General features: G+C 40.2%; 1 protein-coding gene across 4 annotated transcripts in view; it reads right to left on the minus strand.

Moving 5' to 3' along the window:
- The window catches only part of C5H14orf39 (chromosome 5 C14orf39 homolog), a 63,470-nt gene that overhangs the window by 22,921 nt on the left and 18,830 nt on the right, over positions 1-21,719 (minus strand). For 3 of the 4 annotated variants that reach the window (XR_016349580.1, XM_075926328.2, XM_025181399.3), the window contains 7 exons: positions 15,850-15,939; positions 13,471-13,658; positions 12,095-12,137; positions 10,084-10,204; positions 8,059-8,150; positions 3,280-3,419; positions 2,906-2,985 (listed from right to left, as the gene is read on the minus strand). Coding sequence is in view for 3 of the 4 variants with exons in the window: in XM_075926328.2 (XP_075782443.2) it covers positions 2,906-2,985; positions 3,280-3,419; positions 8,059-8,150; positions 10,084-10,204; positions 12,095-12,137; positions 13,471-13,658; positions 15,850-15,939 (754 nt within the window). In the remaining variant the exon portion in view is untranslated. The remainder of the gene's footprint in view (positions 1-2,905; positions 2,986-3,279; positions 3,420-8,058; positions 8,151-10,083; positions 10,205-12,094; positions 12,138-13,470; positions 13,659-15,849; positions 15,940-21,719) is intronic. The other variant, XM_075926330.2, reaches the window with a different exon arrangement.

Raw genomic sequence — 21,719 nt, forward strand, 5'->3', positions numbered from 1 at the left:
GGGCCAAATTCTAAGATCAGGTACTCCTGGGTAATACTTTTTAAATCAGTGGGGTTGTACATGTGTAACAGATGGCAGAATATTGCTAAGTTTGTGTATTTCCTGTTTCTCTACATCTTTTTCCCTGTGCAACATTATCATGCAACTGGTGTATTCCTTTTACATATTTTGATCATTAAAATCTTTCAGAAAGTAGCTCTTAGTTCTGGAACTAGGTTCTTTAGTGGGAACTAAATCCAGTGGGACCAAAATATCGCTAATCTACCTGTGAGTTAGATAGCCTTGTGGTTCACCACACAGCTAGTCACCTTTGAGTTATGAGACCTTTTAAAAACAGATGTACTATACTATAAGACTTTGTCTATACTAGACCAAGAAGACCATTTTAAGATATGCAACTTCAGCAACATAAAATGTGTAGCTGGAATCGGCTTACCGTAAGCTGAGCCTTGATGGCGTCCACACTGTGGGAGACTAACAGGAGCAAACGCTCCCATTGGCTTCCCTTACTCCTCACAAAAGGAGAAGTACTGGATGCTGTTGAGGGCTACCCTCAGTGTTCGATTTATAGGTCTGTACTAGACTTGCTAAATCAAATGCCAGAAGATTGACCTCTAGAGCATCGATCTTCTGTTAAGTATAGACATGCCCTAAGTGAACAGTGAGTTCAAAGTACATCCCGTGTTAAGTACCAATATACTTGGTTATAACTGGACTTTTTCTCTGCTTAGTCTCCTTTGTTCCATTATGCTGTGTTAAATTAAGCTAAGACCTCTTAGACTCCAATTGTGCTAAAACCATTTACATTTGCTCAACTTTGTCAATAAAACAGAGATCTCAAAATCAAAGCCCGCAGACCATATACAGACCAAAGCATATTCATAATATGGCCCAGTAGACCTGGCGGCCCAGGGGAGGAGAGGAGGCATGCCGGTACCCGTCCACCAAGCCCCACCCCTTCCTGCCCTGTCCTCTTTTCCCCATTGCACCCTGGCCTTCAAGGGACATGGCCTGGGGATCACAGGGACAGCTTGGTGTGGAGCAGTAGCAGTGGTTGGGCCCCTCCATAGTTCTCACGGAATTGGTAGCCAAGAGGAAGACGAGTGCACTCAGTGCACGCACTCACTCCACTTCCCTGTGGCAAATGCTGCAAGGAATGAGGGGGGCCCAACTGCTGCTGCTGCCCCACACCAGACCCATCTGGTAATCCCCAAGGCCACGTCCCTTGGGGGACAGGATGCAATGGAGGGGAGTGGGTCGGGGTGGTGGGAAGGGGCATGTACTGACACGCCTTTCCCCCTTGGGCTTCTGGGTCTTCGGGCTGGATTGTGAATATGCGCTGATCTGTAGCTGGCCTATGGGCCGTGAGTTTGAAATCCCTGCAATAGAACTATTCACATGCTTAATGTTCAGCCTCTGCACAAACGGGGTCTTAATTAGTATTGTATGTATTTGTAAATAAACTGTACCCTGGGAAGAGCTAGTTTAACTACATTGTTACAGTTATTCTACCAATTACCTTAATGTTTGGAGAAATGGGAACGGAACTTAACTCATTAAATACAGAAAACTGATTAAGAGAAAACTTATAGAGCATTAAAATATCTGTACTGATTTTGTAATCAGTCTAATTCAGTGTAAACCTTTGCTGCCAGTGACATAAAACAAAAGCAATCATAACTGAACATTTGCTATTTTCACTCTTCTGTAAAGGCATATGTGAAATCTGGAAATCAACAGTATTATTGGAATAATACTTTGCATTGTCTTTAAAGGGATGACATGATAGGAAGTAGGTAGATCTGATATTTAAATTATAGACTCGCTTAAAAATCTTGAAAACGTTAGGATCGTTGTGCATGAACATGTGAATATCTTTCTTAAATTGGGTTAGCTACCCAGAATATACCTAATTCAGGTTAAAATAACAGTGAAAACATATGCTCCTGCCTCCAGCACAATCTTTGTAGCTCCCATTGGCTGGAAACGAGCAAGCAAAGCCTCCCCTCCCACAGGGGGTGCATGGCATGCAAAGACACACATGGCCCCAGATGCTGGCTGCTTTGAGCAGCAAGTGACTGTGGCAGGTAGGGAGCCCGTCTGAGTGTCTTGCTGGGCTGCTAGGTGGGAGCTACCTAGCTAAGTGCCTCATGTACAGAGCCTGCACCTAGCACCCCACCATCTCCCACATCCTAACTTCCTGCCCCAGGTCACAACCCCTTCCTGCATCCCTATCCCTGGTCACAACTCCCTCCCAGCCACTGCACTACCTTCCACATCCTTCCTCCTGGTCAGAATACTCTCTCCTGCACCCATACCCCCTCCCAATCCCTGTACCCACTCCTATATCCCATCCTTTGCCCCAGGTCACAACCCCCTCCTTCACTCAAACTACTTCTCAGACCCCACACTGCCTCCTGAACACGTGTCTTTTAACCTGAACTCCCACCTCTAGGCATCACTTCTTTATTAAATTAATTATTCGGGTAGCTAAGTGATGATTGTTCAGTGAGCCAATAATGTGCCCCTATTTTAGAATGCCAAGAATGCCCAGGTAAGTCTGCTCGTGTCATTTAAAATAGTTGGATACCATGTATGAGTGGTTAAGGCATTTTCATAAACTGGGACTTTGAAAAGAGGGCAGTGGCAGAATGCCTAGTATGATTACCAATCTCACTTCATAATGTCTATTAGACAGAAAAGCATTCACTAGTGACTTGAGCTAGATTTGAAATGGAACCTAAGGGGGAAAGATTTCTCTGTCCTATTACCAAATCCTGAGCCATCTACCTCCCTGTGTTATCTAGTTTAAAGGTACAGTAGCACTAGAAATACTTTAAATGCTTTTAATTTAAACAAATAAAACACCTCATGGCATCATAGCCTCATGTGGAGAACTGCATACCTGTGTTTCATTGTCCACCTGGCTTGAGGAAATACTTGCAATGCCGGAATGATCCATGGAATTGTCTCTTTCTTCTCCACCTACATTATTCACCAAACATTACTTAATATTGTTAGCAGTATTATTTTTAAACATTGTGCCATAATTAAATTGAACTTGTGAATAAAACTAATCAACCTGGCATTTACTATGGATCTGAGAGAAATGTATCACACTATGAAACTCTCAGGCAATTTACTGCACATTAATTCATGCAGCTGTTGTGTTTTATTTGTATTTGACAAATTTCAGCAATGTAAAATTTCAAATATTTCAATACTGTGTGCTGGATTTACCTGATATGAGTAAAATATCATCCGAAACACACACTGTACCTGTTTCTGTCCTTTGCAAAGACAGTCTGAAAGTCTGTACAGATTGGACTAATTTCTGAGGCATGCAAGGGAGATGTAATGGTTTATATTGTTGATGTTTCCCATTTAATAAATGTAGATTTCCAATCTCTTCAAACGTCCTAAATTAAAAATGGAGTTAACTATTAAAAATAGCATTTAATATAACATGACTATTCTAAGAGTATGTCTAGACTATACAGTTTTTCTGGGATATATATAATTTTTCCAGGATGCATCCAGGGAATGAGTTTGCTCTTCTGCTTTTTTTTTTGCGGAAGAGCAAACACACTCTTTCGGAAGCCCCTGTATTCCTCATTTTAAGAGGAAGAAGGGGGCTTCCGAAAAAGGGTTTTTTTCTGCCATTTGGCCCAGTCTAGATGTCGGAAAAGCATCTTTCAACAAAAGCATGGGAAAAAGCTACACAAAATGTGGAGTGCATTTTGCGTAGCTTTTTCCGACAAACAGATGTAGTCTAGACATGCTCTAAGTGCAGTTTTCAAAGGTGTTTTCTTCATGTGATGGATCTCCCCCCCCCACACACACACACAATGTTTTGTAAAATGGACTTATGGACACAAATATGCATAACTCAAAGATTCTTTGAATAAAATGGTATTACTTGTAGCAACAATGGATACTAAATCTTCCAGAAGAAGTGTGCTATTTAAGTTGATGGTGTCATTTTAAGATAACATGGAAATCAATGCATGGCAAGTGCTGAAAAGCAAACAGGAGTAAAGTTGGAGATAAACTGAGAGCTTTTCTTAGTATTTATTTGCATTTGACGACACCTTGTTGAGGCCTACATTCTGCAGAGAAATGGACAAAGGCTGTGATATAATGCTAGCTCTGTGCAAAAATTACCTGGTAGTAAAGAACAGATTTTTAAAGGTATTTAAATACCTAAAGATGCAATTAGGTGCCCAATGAGATGTTCAAAAGCCAGTGGGAGCTAGGTACCCAGGTGCATTTGAAACCTTTAGGTACCTAACTACCTTTAATAATCTGGCTTTATGGGAATAAAGTGTTTTTTACATTATAATTTCAAGAAAATACGTTTTCCAATGAGAGTTACAGAAACAATACTTCAGTTACATCATAATTTCTTAAAATAACAGCCTTCAAATCAGCCTGGAGTTAAACTTATTACATATGCAAAGTGGTTATATATTTTCCCCCTAAAAATGCTATTGAAAAATCCACAGCAATCATATAGTATTTCCTTCTCTCTGACTTAATTGATAATCATTAAAAGAAAAATCAAACTACAGACTGAGTCTCAAAATGTTCATAATTGCAGCATGAACAAAAAATAATGCATCTTCAGTATCTGTTATTAGTTATCTGAGTAGATAAGAAATCTTTATCTTGATCATAATTACAAAATTGATCATTCTTTTGGTTTTTTGATGAAGTGCACTTCAGAAAAAGTAGAAGGTCTACAACCAAAATAAAATCTTCTGTTCATGTCAGTTTTTTTATCCTAGCTTGATGGACTGTGAGACATCAGCGAATGTGGCCTTGTCTCCACTACAGTATTTATTCAGTTAGAACTCAACCTTGGAGAGTCTCATTAACACAATGCTCACCATAACTTTGAGTCAGCATAGGCAAAGACAAGTTGTGCTCAGTATTTTTAACCATGACTAGCTGACATGATGCTGAACATGACTTGTCCTTATCTACAGTGACCGTGCTTTCATTTGGCACTGACTCTTAAAGATCATACTCTAAATTCTGTAGTACAAACAAGCCACTTATGAATATTTTTATTCTCACATATTATGAAATTTTTCCTTTTGTAAATAAAATCTAATCACTTGTGATCTGGAGAGGATGAAAGAATTACAATTACAGTCAATGGAACAGGTTTTACAGACAGCTTCAGCAAAAATATCTTATTTGTGAAACAAATATTTTAGATACTCAAAAGGGGAATTAAAATCTCTAGTCAAACCGAGAAACAGAATTTTGCATTTTGTCTCTCAAACACTTCTGGAAAATTCAGAGCATGATCACTACATATACTAGTGTCATTTTTAAGACTTTCTAAACCAGTGGTCACCAACCAGTAGATCGGGTAGATTGTGGAGCCTCTGACAGGTGATCCTGACTGGTTTGGCCATGTGGCTATCAAGTGCCTGCACTTTGGCTGCCTCTCCCCTCCCACTGCTGTGCATCTCCTGCCATTTGCCTTGGAGCTGATCCCCCTGGGGAAGGAGAGGAGGGTGCTGATGTCAAGGTGCCCTCTTCTTCCACCCTGTATCTCTACAGAGTGGAGAGTGGGCACAACAGGAGAGATAGAGCAAGTTTGTTAGCTGCTTTTGGGAGTGGTGCAGGGCCAGGGCAGGGGTGTGCCTGCCTTAACCCCACTGCACCACCACCCAGGAGCCACCTGAGGTAAGCAGTGCCCAGATAGAACTCACATCCCAAACCCCTGTGCAAGTCATGAACCCCCTCTGCATCCCAAGTCCCTGCCCTTGTCCTGAGCAACCCTGCATCCAAAAGCCCTCCAGAACCTGCACCTAGAACCTCTCCTGCACCCCAACTACCTGCCCCAAGCTCAGCTCAGAACCCCTCACACTCCAAATCCTTTAGGCCAAGACCAGAGCCGGCATGCACCCCAACCCTCTGCCCCAGTCTGGTGAAAGTGAGGGTATGTCTACACTAGCCCCCTAGTTCGAACTAGGGAGACTAATGTAGGCATTCAAAGTTGCAAATCAAGCCTGGGATTTAAATATCCCGCGCTTGATTTGCATCTTCCCGTCCGGTCACCATTTTTGAAATTTACAAGTCCGGACTAACTGCCCGTGTCTACATGCGGCAGGGACCCAGTAATTCGAAATAAAGCCTTAGTTCGAACTACCTGTTAAACCTCATTCCAGGAGGAATAACAGGTAGTTTGAACTAGGGCTTTATTTCGAACGACTGACTCCCTGCCGTGTGTAGACACGGGCAGTTAGTCCGGACTTGTAAATTTCAAAAAATGGCTACTGGCTGGGAAGATGCAAATCAAGCGCGGGATATTTAAATCCTGGGCTTGATTTGCAACTTTGAATGCCTACATTAGCCTCCCTAGTTCAAACTAGGGGGCTAGTGTAGACGTACCCTGAGGGAGGATGGGGGGGAGGAAGGGAGAAGGAGCACGAAAGAGGTGGGGCAAAGGTATTTGGGTTTGAGGTAGCTCTTGGATTGCACTTAAATACAAAAAGTGATCTTGTGCTTAAAAAGGTTGGAGACCACTATTCTAAGCAATAGACATTCCTTCTAAACAATAGCACATAGCTGAAAAATAGAGGGTAGGATTTTTCAAAAGAGACTCGGTGACTTGGGAGCACAAGTCTCTTTGAAAATCAAAAGAATTTTTGCCCCTAACTCACTCAGACTCAGGTCTTCAAAGGTATTTAGGTAACTAACTCACACGTAAAGGAATGAGAGAAATGCACTGGAGTTTCTGGATCTTAAGATTGCTTGTGAAATCCCACGTGGAGAATGTCAGGTTTTTTTTTTTATTTAGTCTTGACTACCGTTAGCCTTTTTTGCTTCTCTGTTTCTGAAGTCTTACCAACAAAAGGGAGGAAGGGGAGGAGACAGAGAGGCTAACATGTTTATGCAGGTGTAATTGATCTATATGTCCAAACCATCAGAAATCAAACGTCTGAACACATCGTAAGTATAAGAAAGGATATTAACAGATATTTCAATAAGCTGGGATTTCTGGAAGAGATTTCAAGCATAGTTAAATGAAAAATGCTTCAATTTTAGTCTAATAAACACTGGTTTAAAAGCTTAAAAATATATCATGTTCACTTCTCAAACTCATAATGCTAATGCAAGACAATTTAGTGCACAATGATCACGCCAAGTCTTTAAGACACAGAGGGCTTAAAATGGAGTTTTGCAATTTTGTATGAGGTTCTAGGGTTCCATTTTCGTATTTTCCAAAGGTCCCATGTAACCTCAGACTGACCCTTACAAAGGCTCATTTGTAAATGATCACTGACTAATTAACTAAGTCATTAATCCCATCTATGCAACTTTCAGTCATGAATGTTTTTAAGAATTAAATTAGGGTTTAGATTTCTTAAGTGGCTCAAAAAATGAACTGATCACAGATGATATTTGGAAGCCTATAAAGCCTATATTTGGATTGTTAGTTATGCACCAAATATTTGCAACTTTTTTGCATAGTAAAGATGAGTGGATGTTACTTCTAATTGCACAATAACTGAAGCCCTATTCAATAGCTGCAAGATGTGTACACAAATGTAAGCACTGGGTGTGAATCAAAGATCAACAATTTACAGATTTGAATAAGGTGTCTTCAGAGAAATTCAGCCCTTTAAAATCAAGTTTTCCCCAGCTTTTACTAAAAACCCAAGATACATGACATTTTATTAAATAATTACATTATTTTGTGTTGGGATGGGAGGTGCAGCACTCGTAGCCACAATCATGGGCATAGTTTGGAGACAAAGTTGTTGCCCCCTGCAAAACTATAAGTCTTGAGCAGGCACAGAATTTGCTCCCACACACACATGGCCCTGTTTGCCTGACAGGAGCTGAGCTCCCCCTGCCTGAGACAGAAATCAAGCTACTTCAGTGGGCTGCTGTAGTCACTGTGGAGAAGCTAAAATTTTCTCAGCATGCGATTGAGGGAAAATTTTAGTGCCACAGAGATCCAGACTTTACATAGAGTTCCAGGTTTTGCCCCTTCGCAATTATCCACAGAGTGTAGTACTGAGTTTAAAAGTGTACCTTTCTTTGAACTCCTTCCTTTTCTCTAGATTTTTACTTTTTCTTTCAATAATTTTAGAACGATCTTGATCTTCTGTACTTCTTTCACGCTGCTTCGAAAATAATGAACAAAACAAATGTCAAAAGTTGAAAAATATTAACTGTCTGCCACAGATATCTTCTGATGCTACTAAATCTATTCACAGAAATGAGCTCTTCAGAATTTCAGATGTTCTCTTTAATGATTATAACATTTCTGTCCCCAAGCCATTTTATTACGTGTTTATATACAGGCCTTGTACAGTGGGACCATGTTGTCAGATGGGGTCCGTAGGCACTACAGTAATACAAATAAATAATAATAACAACAACAACACCACCACTACCACTCAGGTAGAGCCCTTCAAATCTGCAGATAGCCATTTTATATCTGCGGGTACCGCATCTGTGGATATGGATGAGGACATTCACTGCTCATTTTTGCAGATATAAATGTGGATGTAGATATTAATTTTCTATCTGTGCAGGATTCCACAGATAGCAATAGACTCTGTTTCCATTGCAGTTTTGACTTAATTTTTGCCATTCACTTTAATGGGACCGGGAATGTCCCTTAGTTTATAGAACTGCAGTGCATCGTCTTGATCATTTGCATGCCTTTGATACAATGAAATATGTTTCAGTGATGGATCAATTTAGGCTACCGTTCCCCTTGTAAGCCCTTTATCTATCTGCAGCATGACAGTAAGTAGCATATTAATCTAGCAATATATCAAAAAAGCAAGTTATAAAGAATTGGATTAATATATATAGGAACATAAAATCAGTATCAGATAAAACAAAAATATCTTTGCTAATGCTCAATCTTTTTATGAAAGAATAGTCTGTCTTCCCATATCTTCCATATTTACAAAAAGATCTGTTAATCTGATCCTTTTAAATGTTAATCTGATCCTTTTATGTGTTTTCCATTTCTCACACCTTCTCTCTGTCTGGATCTTAAGGTAAATGTAAATTCTCTGTAGATCAGCAATATTTCAAGACTTCCAGATCCCCATTTTTTCTAAAAGCTCACCAAGCCATGCTCCTGGTGGCTCTGAGGGCCTAGCTGCCCCAGGGCAGTGCCAACTTTCCCAGGCATGGAGCCGGGAACTCCCGCACATCTTGCTGGCGGACCACAGTGGCTCTTGCCCCATTGCTTTGCATTTATCAACATTAAAATCCATCTGCCATTTTTCAGAGGGGTAGCTGTGTTAGTCTGACATGCGTCTGATGAAGTGGGTCTTTGCCCACGAAAGCTTATGCTCCAATAAATCTGTTAGTCTATAAGGTGTTAGGCAATCCTCAAGAATCCATAAATTCATGGAGTCATATTTCCCCCTCTCCTAATTAGAACATTTATAATCCAATAGTCTATAAGGTGCCACTTGTGAGATCCTTTTGAAGCTCTTCACAGTCTGCTTTGGAGTTAACTATCTTGAGAAGTTTATTATCATCTACAAATTTTGCCACCTTACTTGTTTATCCCTTTCTCCAGATCATTTATGCTTATAATGAACAGGATCGGTCCCAGTACAGATTATCATGGGACATCACTAGTTACCTCTCTCCATTCTGAAAATTGACCATTTATTCCTACTCTTTGTTTCCTTTCTTTTAACCAGTTATCAATCTATGAGAGGACCTTCCCTCTTATCCCAGGACAGCTTAATGACAGTTTAGCTATCTTGAGCTGGAAAGGAGGTCACCATGACACTTGTGCCTTGAGAGAAATGATGGTGTAAGTTGAGATCAATGTTAGGCAATCCTCAAGAATCCATACATTTATGGCATCATATTTCCCCCTCTCCTAAATAGAACATTTATAATGCAATAGAAACAATATAGTAATTACTATTTCTGGAATCATCCAATGTCCTAGGAAACACACTACTATATTGTTATTGCTACAGAAAGACATAGTGACATATTAGTGTATATCTTTATGCATAAACACATGTAAAATATAATTGTATATATTTAAATTATATATGCATATACTGTTACCTGTTTGAAATAATTAATTTTCATTTCCACTTCATCTGTTTCTTTCACTAGTTCAATTGATTTCTGGGTAAAAACTGCAGCATGCTTGAGGACTTCTTGTGTTTTTTGCCTCACATAAGCACTTTTATATTAAAGAATCAGTACAGTATGTGTGATATACACTCATGTTGAAGAATACAGACATTAAACTGTCAAATCTTTCTGTATAGTACACTGAAAACAATTCTGTCTACATGATATATGGATTAAACCTCTATCATGCCGAAAAGGAGAAAAATTCCCCTGGGTCATATGCTAAAATCCTATACTCAGAGCCTCAATGTTCCCTCCTTGCACTAATAAATCCTGCTGCAGGGATATTTGGGGGAGGAAATCTTAGTAAGGAGCTGTTGTGGGATAATTTCTCATGTTGTCTGTCAGGGGAGTGAAGAGTGCCCCCTCACAGAAAAGGGTACAAGGGTACAAGGACCACCCACAAGCCTGCCAAATCAAGGAGACCATGGGTCATCTATGTGCATATGCCTCCACATTAGTCTTGAATCAACTGGAACTGCACTAAAAGGGTATGTCTACACTTGCACCCTCGTTTGAACTCGGGATGCATATGCAGGCATTTGAAATAGTCAATGAAACAGGGATTTAAATATCCCCTACTTCATTAGCATGATCTCGCTGGTGCGCTAGTTTGAACCACAGCTGATTCGAACCAGGAAGTGCGCGCCGGGACGCGTTAGTTTGAACCAAACCCCTTGGTTCGAACTAATGTTACTCCTCAAAAAATGAGGAGTAATGTTAGTTCGAACCAAGGAGTTTGGTTCGAACTAACGCGTCCCGGCACGCACTTTCACTTTTGAAACAGCTGGCATTAGGAGTAATGCGCCGGCAAGATCATGCTAATGAAGCGTGGGATATTTAAATCCCCGCTTCATTGACTATTTTGAATGCCTACATTTGCATCCCTAGTTCGAACTAGGGTGCAAGTGTAGACATACCCAAAGAGTCTCCAGGCTGGTTACAGTAAGGGGCTGTGTACTAGATGCACTGTAGGGATGTATTCCCTTTTCCAGATAAGTCCCAGCCCATGAAATTGCACCCTGATCCTCTCAGTACATATATAGGATATACAGAAAGATTTCCACCTCACCTACATGTTGGTGTGGGCTGGAGAATTTGCTGTGTTCCCATAATATGCAGAATGGGAAAATTAATGCAAGAGCAACCACTCTGAAGTAAGAATCTGACCCCCAGAACTTTTACTCAGTCCTTCAGCAAATTCTCTTTAAAGCCAATGGGAGTTTTTATGAGTGAGTTCTGAGCGCAAGATGTTTCCTTAATTGTGTGCATGTAACTGCCATTGTAACTAAAAGGTGGTACAAATGGGTAAGAAATGGCAGTATTTGCTAATAAGGGGGAAGTGGGATACATCACTGTTTCCTACATGTGTGCACACACACCTGTATCCTGGAGTCCTTATGGGTTCCAGATCCATACTGGAGAGACAGTGAGGTTTAGCAGAAACCTGATGGACTGGAAAAAAGCAGTTCTTCCCCCAAAGCAGCTAAAGAGGTTACCTTGTAGTGCAGCTCCAGTGTAGCTATGCAACTGGAAGGCAAGGTTGCTTCAGGGGGCCCTGGAGCCAGTGCAGAGGCACATGATATATGTGCATATAGCCCCAACAGATTCCTTAGTCAAGGTTTGGGAACTAAGCCTCCTTATTCATCCATGGTGTAACAAAGTCCCACCCGTCTCTAATAGAACATTTTGATAGAAACCTCATGAAAGGAACCTCAGTTTTCTTCCTCCAGGGGCCCCTCCCATGGAGGGTATGATTTGGCCCTCAATTATACTTTGGCCAAAACTCCTGCAGAAATAATATCTGAGCATAAAGTTTTTAATTAATGAGAGTAATTTCTTGTGGCCATCATACTCAAGCCTACAAAGGAAGTGAAAAAGCCAAACATAAACTTTCCTATGGACAAGCCACTAAATAGAAAGACTGTGTCATGGATACATCTGTAGCGCCCAATCAGAAAGTGACCGAAAAGGAGCAGGCTCTGGAAAAATAAAGTTGTATTTTAGGTTCTTCATTCACTGTCATATACTTTGCAAAGATAATACATAATATTAATTGGTTGTGGAAGTACTTTTCTCCTGTGCTGAAGTGCTGTGTAGAAAGAGTAATGTAATACAGTCACATAGAACAACAGCAATAATACTAGTAACAGAATAAAAATAAAGGTTTGAAAATTAACTTAAAATTAGCTTAAATGAAGCTCTGGTCCAATGGAACTTGTTACTGCAGGCCAAAAGATATATGGCCCGGAGGGAGGAGCACTTAAAGTCCTGTAGCTCTCTGTAAGCTGCGCGCCTATTGCAGCGACGGGAGGGCTGCCCCCTCCCCAGCCCCACCTAGCCCAGCCTCTAATCTGTCATGTCCTGGGGAGAGCTAGCGTGAACCCAATGTCAGCCCAGACCTGCTGAAGCTGATGCACCCTTCCCCCCGCTGTAACTATACCATTAGCTGTCACAACTAGGGCGCCCCTATCCAGGCACAAACTCAGGTTCAACTGAGGCAGTCCAAATTCAGCTGCAGCAGGGATGACAGGATCTGCCTTGGCCAGGATGCCCCTACACCTCCTGAATTCAGCCATGGCTGGGATAACCCATAACTACTGTGGCTGGCGAACCCCTACCCCAGGCTGAACGCAGTTGTTGCTATGGTAGCCCTTCCCCAGTTGCAACCCAGCCCCAGCTTCAACCTGTAAGGGCCAGGGGAGGAGTACCTATCCTGCAGCACCAGAGCAGCACCCCTCCCCACTAACCCAGGTATTTTTAAGAGGAGAGAGAGCAAGGGGCGGGGGAGAACTCTCTCCTCACAATAGCCAGAGAGCAATATCCTTCACCCCAAACCATTCAACTTGGCCCCACCACGCCCACACCCCTCATACATCTGCTCCCCTACCCTCTGCCCAACCCCAAGCCCTTCATCCTTGGTCCCACCCTAGAGCCTGCACCCCAGCTGGAGCCCTCACATCATTGCAACCCAGCCTTCTTCCCCAGGCCTGAGCCCCCACCCACACTCAGAATCCCTTGATCCCTCCCCTGCCACATGAATCGTGTTATGCACACCAATATGAAGATGATGTGTCACATATTACCTCCATATTGGTGCACATAAAATTCATTCTGCACAGGGATAGGAAAAATTAGAGGGAACACTGGTTGTAATCCAGATTTTGCCACTGAGACCAACTGTATAATGAAGAAAATAATTCTCACCTATGAAGATTAATTAGTTAATGTGTGTACAATGCTTTGAATTTGCAATGTATTGTATATTATTATTTAGATTGGAACCTATTGGGATTCATATGATAACACTGGTACCTAAAATAGCCAAAAGGGTAGCCTCCTTCCATTTAAATTGTTCCGAATGTTTCAGAACTGTATTCCGGATTTCTTCAATCTCTTTTTTTTTCATATAATATTCCTGTGCAAGAGCATTTTCTGAATATTTTGCTTGGTGTTGTTTGAAAATCTCTTTATACTGATTCATGTAATCCTGATACATTTTCCTATTAAAACAACAGAATGGAATAACATTTTGATTCAGAATATTTCTTTCATCAATGTATTGTAAGTCATTTAACTTAAGAAATAAGTTAATTATGTAAAAATTAGAGTTAGATCTGTCACTCCATTGAAAAAGGTCAAATTATGATTAGTACAACTTTATCTGGCTGTAACTATTTCCTTTCATGGAATACTATGGCATACAAAACAGTACACAACTGTGAAAAGAAAAGAATCTGTTCTAATTGTTCTGAAAGTGACACAGAATATACAAGTTCAAAGACAGCTTTCAGCATCAATATGGTTTCAATTTTTATATGGATTAACATAAAACATCCAGCAGGCCAAATTCTTTGCTGGTATAAATTGTCACAGTTCTACTGATTTCAATGGTGCTTAACCAATCTACACTAAAAGGTAACTTTGTCCAGCTTCCTTAAGTGCTTTTCAGCTTTCTGTGTTGACACACAAGGGCCTAATTCATCACTGGTTTAAGGGCTCTCTCTTAGGAGGTGCTGAGCACTCCGTAAGCATACAAATTAGTCCCATTCAATGGAACTATTCACATTGCTTAATGTTTTCCTGGACAAGGCCAAAACACTCACCAGTTTGCAGTACTGACCTCAAAATCAATTTTATACAGGTAAAACTGCAGTGAAATCATTTGAGTACAAATCCACAAAATTAAAAAGGCCTCATAAAAATTATTTGATTTTCCAAATGTAAACCAACAATGTTTGGGAATGTTTTTGTAGGCATTACTACAATCAGAAAATAAACACAATATATGGGAACCATGATATAGGAAGCAATTCAGTGCAAAAAGCACTAAAGTGATCAATATCATCTTTGGAAAACACAGGAAAGAAAAGGAACGTTGCATAGAAAAGTAATCATCCTGTGGTAAATCAATAAACCTAAGCCATGTAGCAAATGACTAACTTTGGTCTGTTTCTTCATCCTTACAAGTTATTTATAGGATAGATTGCTAATGAGAGATCATATCTCCAACTGTCTCATTGACATGAGTCTTTTATCTATGCCAATAATTTGACTGAACATATCTCAAGCATTACAGACAATTTTCATTGCAAATTTTTCAAGCTATGAACTATCTGTAGTTTTTTTAATACTACACACAAATATTGTAAACAGTGAGTCTATAAGAAATGTATGCTTGTTACAAAGACAGGATTTGACTAGTATGGGCTTCAAAATAACTGTAATAAAAAGCAGTGCATTTCTTCCAGTATTTGAAAATTATGAATAAGGCTATGATTTTGACACAGAGTTAGCAGAAGTCTTGGATTCCATAACTTCCAACCCCTGCAACCTGAGATAATGGGCTCTCAAGTTCTCACCTGCTGGTATGAGAGTGGCAGAGGTTCCCTGCAGCTCCACCCCACTGCAGGTGGCAGAGGAACTCCTGCAGCTCCTTGCCGCCACAGTCAGCAACAGCACCCTGCAGTTCCCACCTTCTGCGGGCAACAAAGAGATCCCCAAACCCCCAAACTACACAGGCAGCAGGTGGACCCCTACAGCTCTCTGTCAGAAAGACCCCTGCAGCTGCCTACCACAGGTGGATTGTGGTCCTGCAACTTCTCATTCTGTCATGAATGTTTTTAGTAAAAGTCAGGGTCAAGGCATGGGCTTCCATTAATTTTACTTTATTGTCCATGACCTGTCTATGACTTTTACTGAAAACATCCATGACAAAATCTCAGCTTTAATTATGAAGCAGCAAAGTTGCTACTATGAATGCAAAGAAGTGCAGTTATTTTCAAACTGATATTCACTATCTCTCATCCCTGGAAAGACATACAGAATATTTTCAGTTTCCATTCCTGGGGTATACAGCATTTGCAGTTTATTAGTAAAAACATATTGAGAGAGGATTATCACAAAACTGTTTGATGTTAAAATATACTATTCTAAAATAACAGAGATTTGAGTGAGAGGGTTTCTGAGGATGGGCGATGCTCCAAGGAAAATTATGTATAAATAGTGCACAGGTTTATATACTGGACAGAGGTGGTGTCAAATAAAATGATTAATATGCATGTAAGTTAACCATTAGTTATTTTTAATCCAAAGTTTTGTGTCACTATCAAACAAAGCTAGAGAGTTAGACCCACCTTATCAGTCCCCATGAACAAAGTCATGAACAAGCCACAGCTTGAATAGAATACTCACTTGTCACTCTCTGTAGTTTCTTGGCAGTTTTTGAGTTGGTTATTTAAATATTCTTCATGCTTGCTCAGAACTACATAGGTTGGTTTCCAACTATGGCCCAAGTTAAAAAAATGTATTAATGATTTTAATTAATTTGAAAATATTTTAGAATGAAATACATAAACAAGATTAATAAAATCAGTTTTACTGGGGCTAATAAATGAGGCTTTTGCAACTTATTGAAAATCAAGCATGGATTTTCTTCTGTAAAGGTTTTTAAATACCAACATTTATCTTCCCAAAGCTTTTCCTCCTACAAGTCTAAAAGAAGATATATAGCTTAGAAAACCTGCCAATAATTATTGTTTGATGAGTCTCCCTTTTTAAAGAAAACAGAAGGCTGCATTTACAAAGGAGACATAGGCATTGCAATGATAACTCATAGGGCTAGGTCTACACTAGGTGGCAATGTCAAAATAAGATATGCAACTCCAGCTACGTGAACAGCTACGTGCTCCAGTGGAGGACAACAGTCGACAGGACCATGATCAGCAGTCGATTTAGTGGGTCTTTACTAGACCTACTAAATCAGCCTATGAGAGATCAACTCCCTCAGCACAGATCTCCGGATAAATGTAGACCTGGCCTAAAAGCCTGCTACCTAGGGCCACATAGCTCTGAGGCCAGGTCTATACTAGACCTAGAAGCAGAAGTGAAAGTATGTGGGTGTACCCTGGTGTGCAGCTCCAGCAAGAGCTGGCTGAGCTGCACCAAAAGGCAGCAGGGAGCTATTCAAAGAGCTCGCAGGGACCCAGGTTGCAACAGGACAGTACCTGTAAGAAATGTTAAGTTACTTTCACTGCTGCCCAGAAGGTCGTCTTATGGTGTGCAACTCCAGATACGTAAATAATGTAGCTGGAATCAACATATTTTAAGCTGAGCTTGGTGCTATCTTCACAGCAGGAGGTCAATGAAAGCAAATGCTCCTGCCGGCTTCTGTTACTCCTTTTAAGGAGTAGGCATACCAGCGCTAACTAGGTGCGCCTCGGCATTCAATTTAGTGGGTCCTTACTAGACCCTCTAAATCAAACACCAGAATATCAGTCTCTGGCTCAGCAAATGGAGACATTGCCGGAGTCAGGCATCCAGGTTTCCCATATAACACATGGGCATATTTAAGTACCTAAGAGTACATCTACACTGCACAGCTATTTTGGGATACTAGAGGTATTCCGAAATAGCTACCCCACATCTACACAAGCCACCAGTTAATTCAAAATATTTTTCGAAATAATAGGCATGCTATTTCACCATCCCAGCAAGCCTCGTTGCACGAGGGTTACAGGATGGCTCGAAATAGCGCATTATTTCAAAATTTGGCGCTGTGTAGATGCACCAAATTTCAAAATAAGCTATTTCAAAATAGATTTGAGATAAGATACACAATTTGCATAGAGCAAATTGCATATCTTATATCGAGTTTAGCGTGCTGTGTAGATACACCCTAAGAGAGGGATCTGCAGAAGCCACCAAGCTGAGTATGTAGACAATCCTGCATAGAAGTGAAATGCAGAGAAAAAAGTCAGGGCGGAAAGCTCAGGTCTACAAAGTCTTAGATGCCTAATGCCCATTGATGAGGCCTTACAGGGCTGACAGGCCAAAGGAAGGCACTTATTTCTGCTCAAAATTCTCAGCCATGAATCCTCTCCTGGAGTTAAGGCTGACCTGGCTTAAGTGGAAGGTATTGTGGGGCAGGAAAAGATAGAGCACACCCTTTATAGCAATAGCACAATGGTTAGAGCACATCCCTGTACTGGGGATAAATTAGGTTCAAGTCTGTGCTCTAATGATATTTAATTACGTAAACAAAGTTGAACAACTTTGCCAGAAGAGATTGAGAGCGCTCCATCCCAGATCAGCCAAGCACATGTAGTTCGGGAAATCATGTAGGATGCAGATGACCTAGGGATTGAAACCTATGTCTTACAAACATTCTAGTTAACAAATGTCCTAGATGTTAGGAATTCTGATGCATGCATAGACACACATGCTCTGAGCAGGTTAGACTTGCTCAGAGCATGCCTATTGAATCAGGTAACACAGGCTAGGGAACACTTAGGCTACGCCTACATGGCATCCCTCTTGCGCAAAAGCCTATGCAAATGAAGCATGGATTGGCATATTAGGGGCAAGAGGCTTTTGTGCAAAAAAGAACTGTATATATAGCTCCTTTTTGCACAAAAACCCCCTCTTGCACAAGAGCTATTCTTCCTGAAAAAATGAGGAAAACCCCCTCTTGCGCAAAAACAGCCCCTAATTAATTATGCAATTGAAGTGCGGCAATATGCTAATTTGAGAATCGTGCCCAAACTCAAGTGTGAAGTAGGCTACCCAGCAGCTCAGCGGTGTAAGGACTTAGGTGGTGGTGTACTTTCCCACCAGCAGAATCTAGCTCCTAGTTACTTTTTCCAAAGAAATATCAAACCAGACTACTTCTCTGAACCATCTGAAACAATGCATTAATCTCCAATGTCTTAACAAAAGAAACCTGATTGACAGGACTAAGACAATGAAGTACTCAAGAGCATGGGCTAAATGTATCTTTATATACTAGCACAAATAAAATCTATCTATAAAAAGATACAACAGAGATGATGTCAGGCATCACAAATGTCTCAAATCTTGCTAAGTCTTAAAATGTTACCTGAAAGAACGACCTTTACAAGCAGAATGCTCCATCCACTGAACCTCTGACTTCTTTTAAGGCTACAGACAAGGGTACCAACTGTAATGCTGATTTTTGAGATGTGGGTACTGTTAAGGTAGCCCCTCTCCAGTTCGACACTCTGGTCTGGCAAAATCTATGGTCTGGCATGATTTTAGTTAACCAGATGTCCACTTACCATGGGTGTGGCCAAGTTTTCTGCAGTCCCATAAAGTTTGTTTACAGCCACCAATCCTGGTTCTCACTGTTCTGTGCTGTTATTTAGCTCTAATTTACCCCTAAATGTCTTCTAAAAGTCCACTAAGCAGTGGGGGTATGTCTACGCTACCCCGCTAGTTCGAACTAGCGGGGTAATGTAGGCATACCGCACTTGCAAATGAAGCCCGGGATTTGAATTTCCCGGGCTTCATTTGCATAAGCGGGGAGCCGCCATTTTTAAAACCCCGCTGGTTCGAACCCCGTGCAGCGCGGCTACACGGGGCTCGAACTAGGTAGCTCGAACTAGGATTCCTATTACGAACTACCGGTACACCTCGTTCAAATCTGTACTCCTACTTTCCTTGGGGAATAAGCTTATTTCAAAATAGTTATTTTGGGAGTTATTTTGAATATAGATATTTTGAAATAATTTCCTAATGTAGACATGCCCTGAGTGACATAAATAAGGCAGGTCACATCACAAATAGATATTGATTCATGTTCTGAAAACAGCATTGCTTCAGTTTGCATTCCCATAATGAAAATTTTCTTCACAACCAGAAAGTTAGAAACTTATTTTGTAAATGAAAGTGGATATTCTGCTATACAATTCTGCAGCAAATCCTGTGGCTTCTGAATAGCACAGTGAACTCGTCCTTGTTGATAATTTGTAAAACCCCAAAATAATTATTTTAAAATATTTGAAGATCTTCATTTTTTCCTGTGCTAATCATTTACTAGCTGTAAAAATATTAGATTAAAGAATATAATTGGTAAATTAGATTATTTTATTCTGAATAAGATACATATATCATTTTGAAAAATAATAATATCCATCTATTCCAAGAATCTTCCCAATTTGTATTGTAATGTATTATTCCTGCTTCTGTTGTAAGATATTTGGGGCAAGATCCCATCACTTGACAGACACACACTTTCTGTACATTGTCATAACATATAGCACTATATAAGTAACATTTCAAATAAAGGATAAAAACCAAAATCTTAAGTTGGCTTCACGACTGTTACCAAAATAGTGACTTCAATAATGATTGATTTATTGTAATTGCTAGCAAGAACATGAATATTAAAGAACAAATATCTAACGTTACATTTGCTGAACATGACTGCGAAAACCTTTAATCTAAACTAATATATTCCAGGTGCTGAGAAGGCACAAGAAGATATAATCAAAATGTACCACAGCATTAAAATTGCACTTAAAAAGTGAATGAAAAATGCAACATCCATCCAGACAACTTAGTATTACTGGCTTAAATGTTTGATACTATTTATGACTAAAAATATAATTACAAATTGGGCAAAAAGCCACATTTTAAAAGGATCACTTTTTAAAAACCAGAAACTGATGATGCACAAAAAAAGATCCACTAGCATGGAGTCATTGCTGTGACCTTCCTCATTAAAAAAAAAAAAAAGAAAAAGAAAAAGAAAAACCCTGGTTTTCTTCTGAAGAAAACAAGCTAATATTGGAAAATATAAGCTTTTATTAAATGAAGCACAAAATTATGTATTATGAAATTCACTTGCAAGCTTGTTTATTCCTCAGACATAAAAAACACAATGTACAAAGCAAAGAGTTTTCAATTTTGTATGTGGAAAACAGGTTTGCACTAATCAAGACACTAGACTAACAAATTAGGCCTATCACTTTCATATCTGCCATTAAACACTATTATGCTGTCCCCACATTTATTTGTTTTTATCACTTAGCCTATTATAAAGTTTCAACCACACCAATTCAAATGTGCTAAAAACACATTTGATTGTTAGTCAGCAGGATGAGAGTAGAGATTTTTTAAAACTGGTGAAATTCTGGATTCATCTGTCTTGTCGTCTATTATTTAACTTCCACAAGTTCCCACTATACTAATACAACACATTGTGACATAGTCTCCTTCTCAAACAAAAGAACTGGGATAAATATCTGGATTTTCAAATTTGAACGCTATAAGAGAAGGATGAAGATCAGGATTCGAGACCATCAATCATGTTTCATCTTCTTCTTTCAGTTCCTTTGTATCTATGATCAGTCACAGTGGGTAGGTAATGGAAAAGTTCCCTAAGATTTTCTAAATCATTTTTCAGTTTTGTCCTTGTAGAGGATTCCAGTTCTTTCCTGTTAATTGGACCAAAGTATATTTCCACAGAAATTATGACATTAGCTGTCATCAATCTGTAATCTGTCAGAGGTCTCAGAGATCTCTTTTCCAAAGACCCGGGGTCGGGAAGCTTAAGCCAAGGGCAAAATGCGGCCCTTGGCTTGTCTGGACCTGGACCCGGCTCCCAATGCTCGGTGTCCCCTCCAGCACTGGGAAGCCCACGCTGGTACTCCAGGAGCACACAAAATCTAGTAGGCTGGGCCCTCCCATGCTCTGGTTTGTGAGGGGAATGTGGGGAGTGTCTTTCTCCTTCTCAGTCTGGGGCCACATCAGTGAGGGGTGGTTTGTTTGGCTTGTTTGGTTGGTTGGTTTTTTTCTCACTTGTGTGCGGCTCCCAAATGATTTTTCTGTGGGTGAGTAGCCCCCGACCAAAAAAGGTACCTCACCCCTACCATAAGCTCTCTTCTGTAAAATGAATCTAGCATTGTGTTCAAAGTTATCTCATGCTCAATGCAAATTTCAGTATGCTTATGATCAGTGCTTAGTCTGTGCCAGGGCTGAGCCCCGGCATCTCTAGGCTTGGCAGTTTACAGCCCTAGCTCCTCTAGGCTTGCCATGTCAGTTATGAAAGTAAAAAAAAAAAAATTGCTTGAGCCATGGAGCCTCTCTCATTACAAATTAAGGACTACTTATGGTATTTTGATACTGAGTGTTATTTACAAGTACATGCATTAATGATCCTTTTTATATCAACCACCCATGAGGATGATCTTGATTAACTTCCTCTCTGTAAAGCAGGAGTATGGATGCAGGGTGTTCTAGCTTTCTCAATTATCTTTAAATAG

Source organism: Pelodiscus sinensis, chromosome 5, assembly GCF_052426305.1.
Source record: "Pelodiscus sinensis isolate ZL-2025 chromosome 5, ASM5242630v1, whole genome shotgun sequence".
Taxonomy (NCBI): domain Eukaryota; kingdom Metazoa; phylum Chordata; order Testudines; family Trionychidae; genus Pelodiscus; species Pelodiscus sinensis.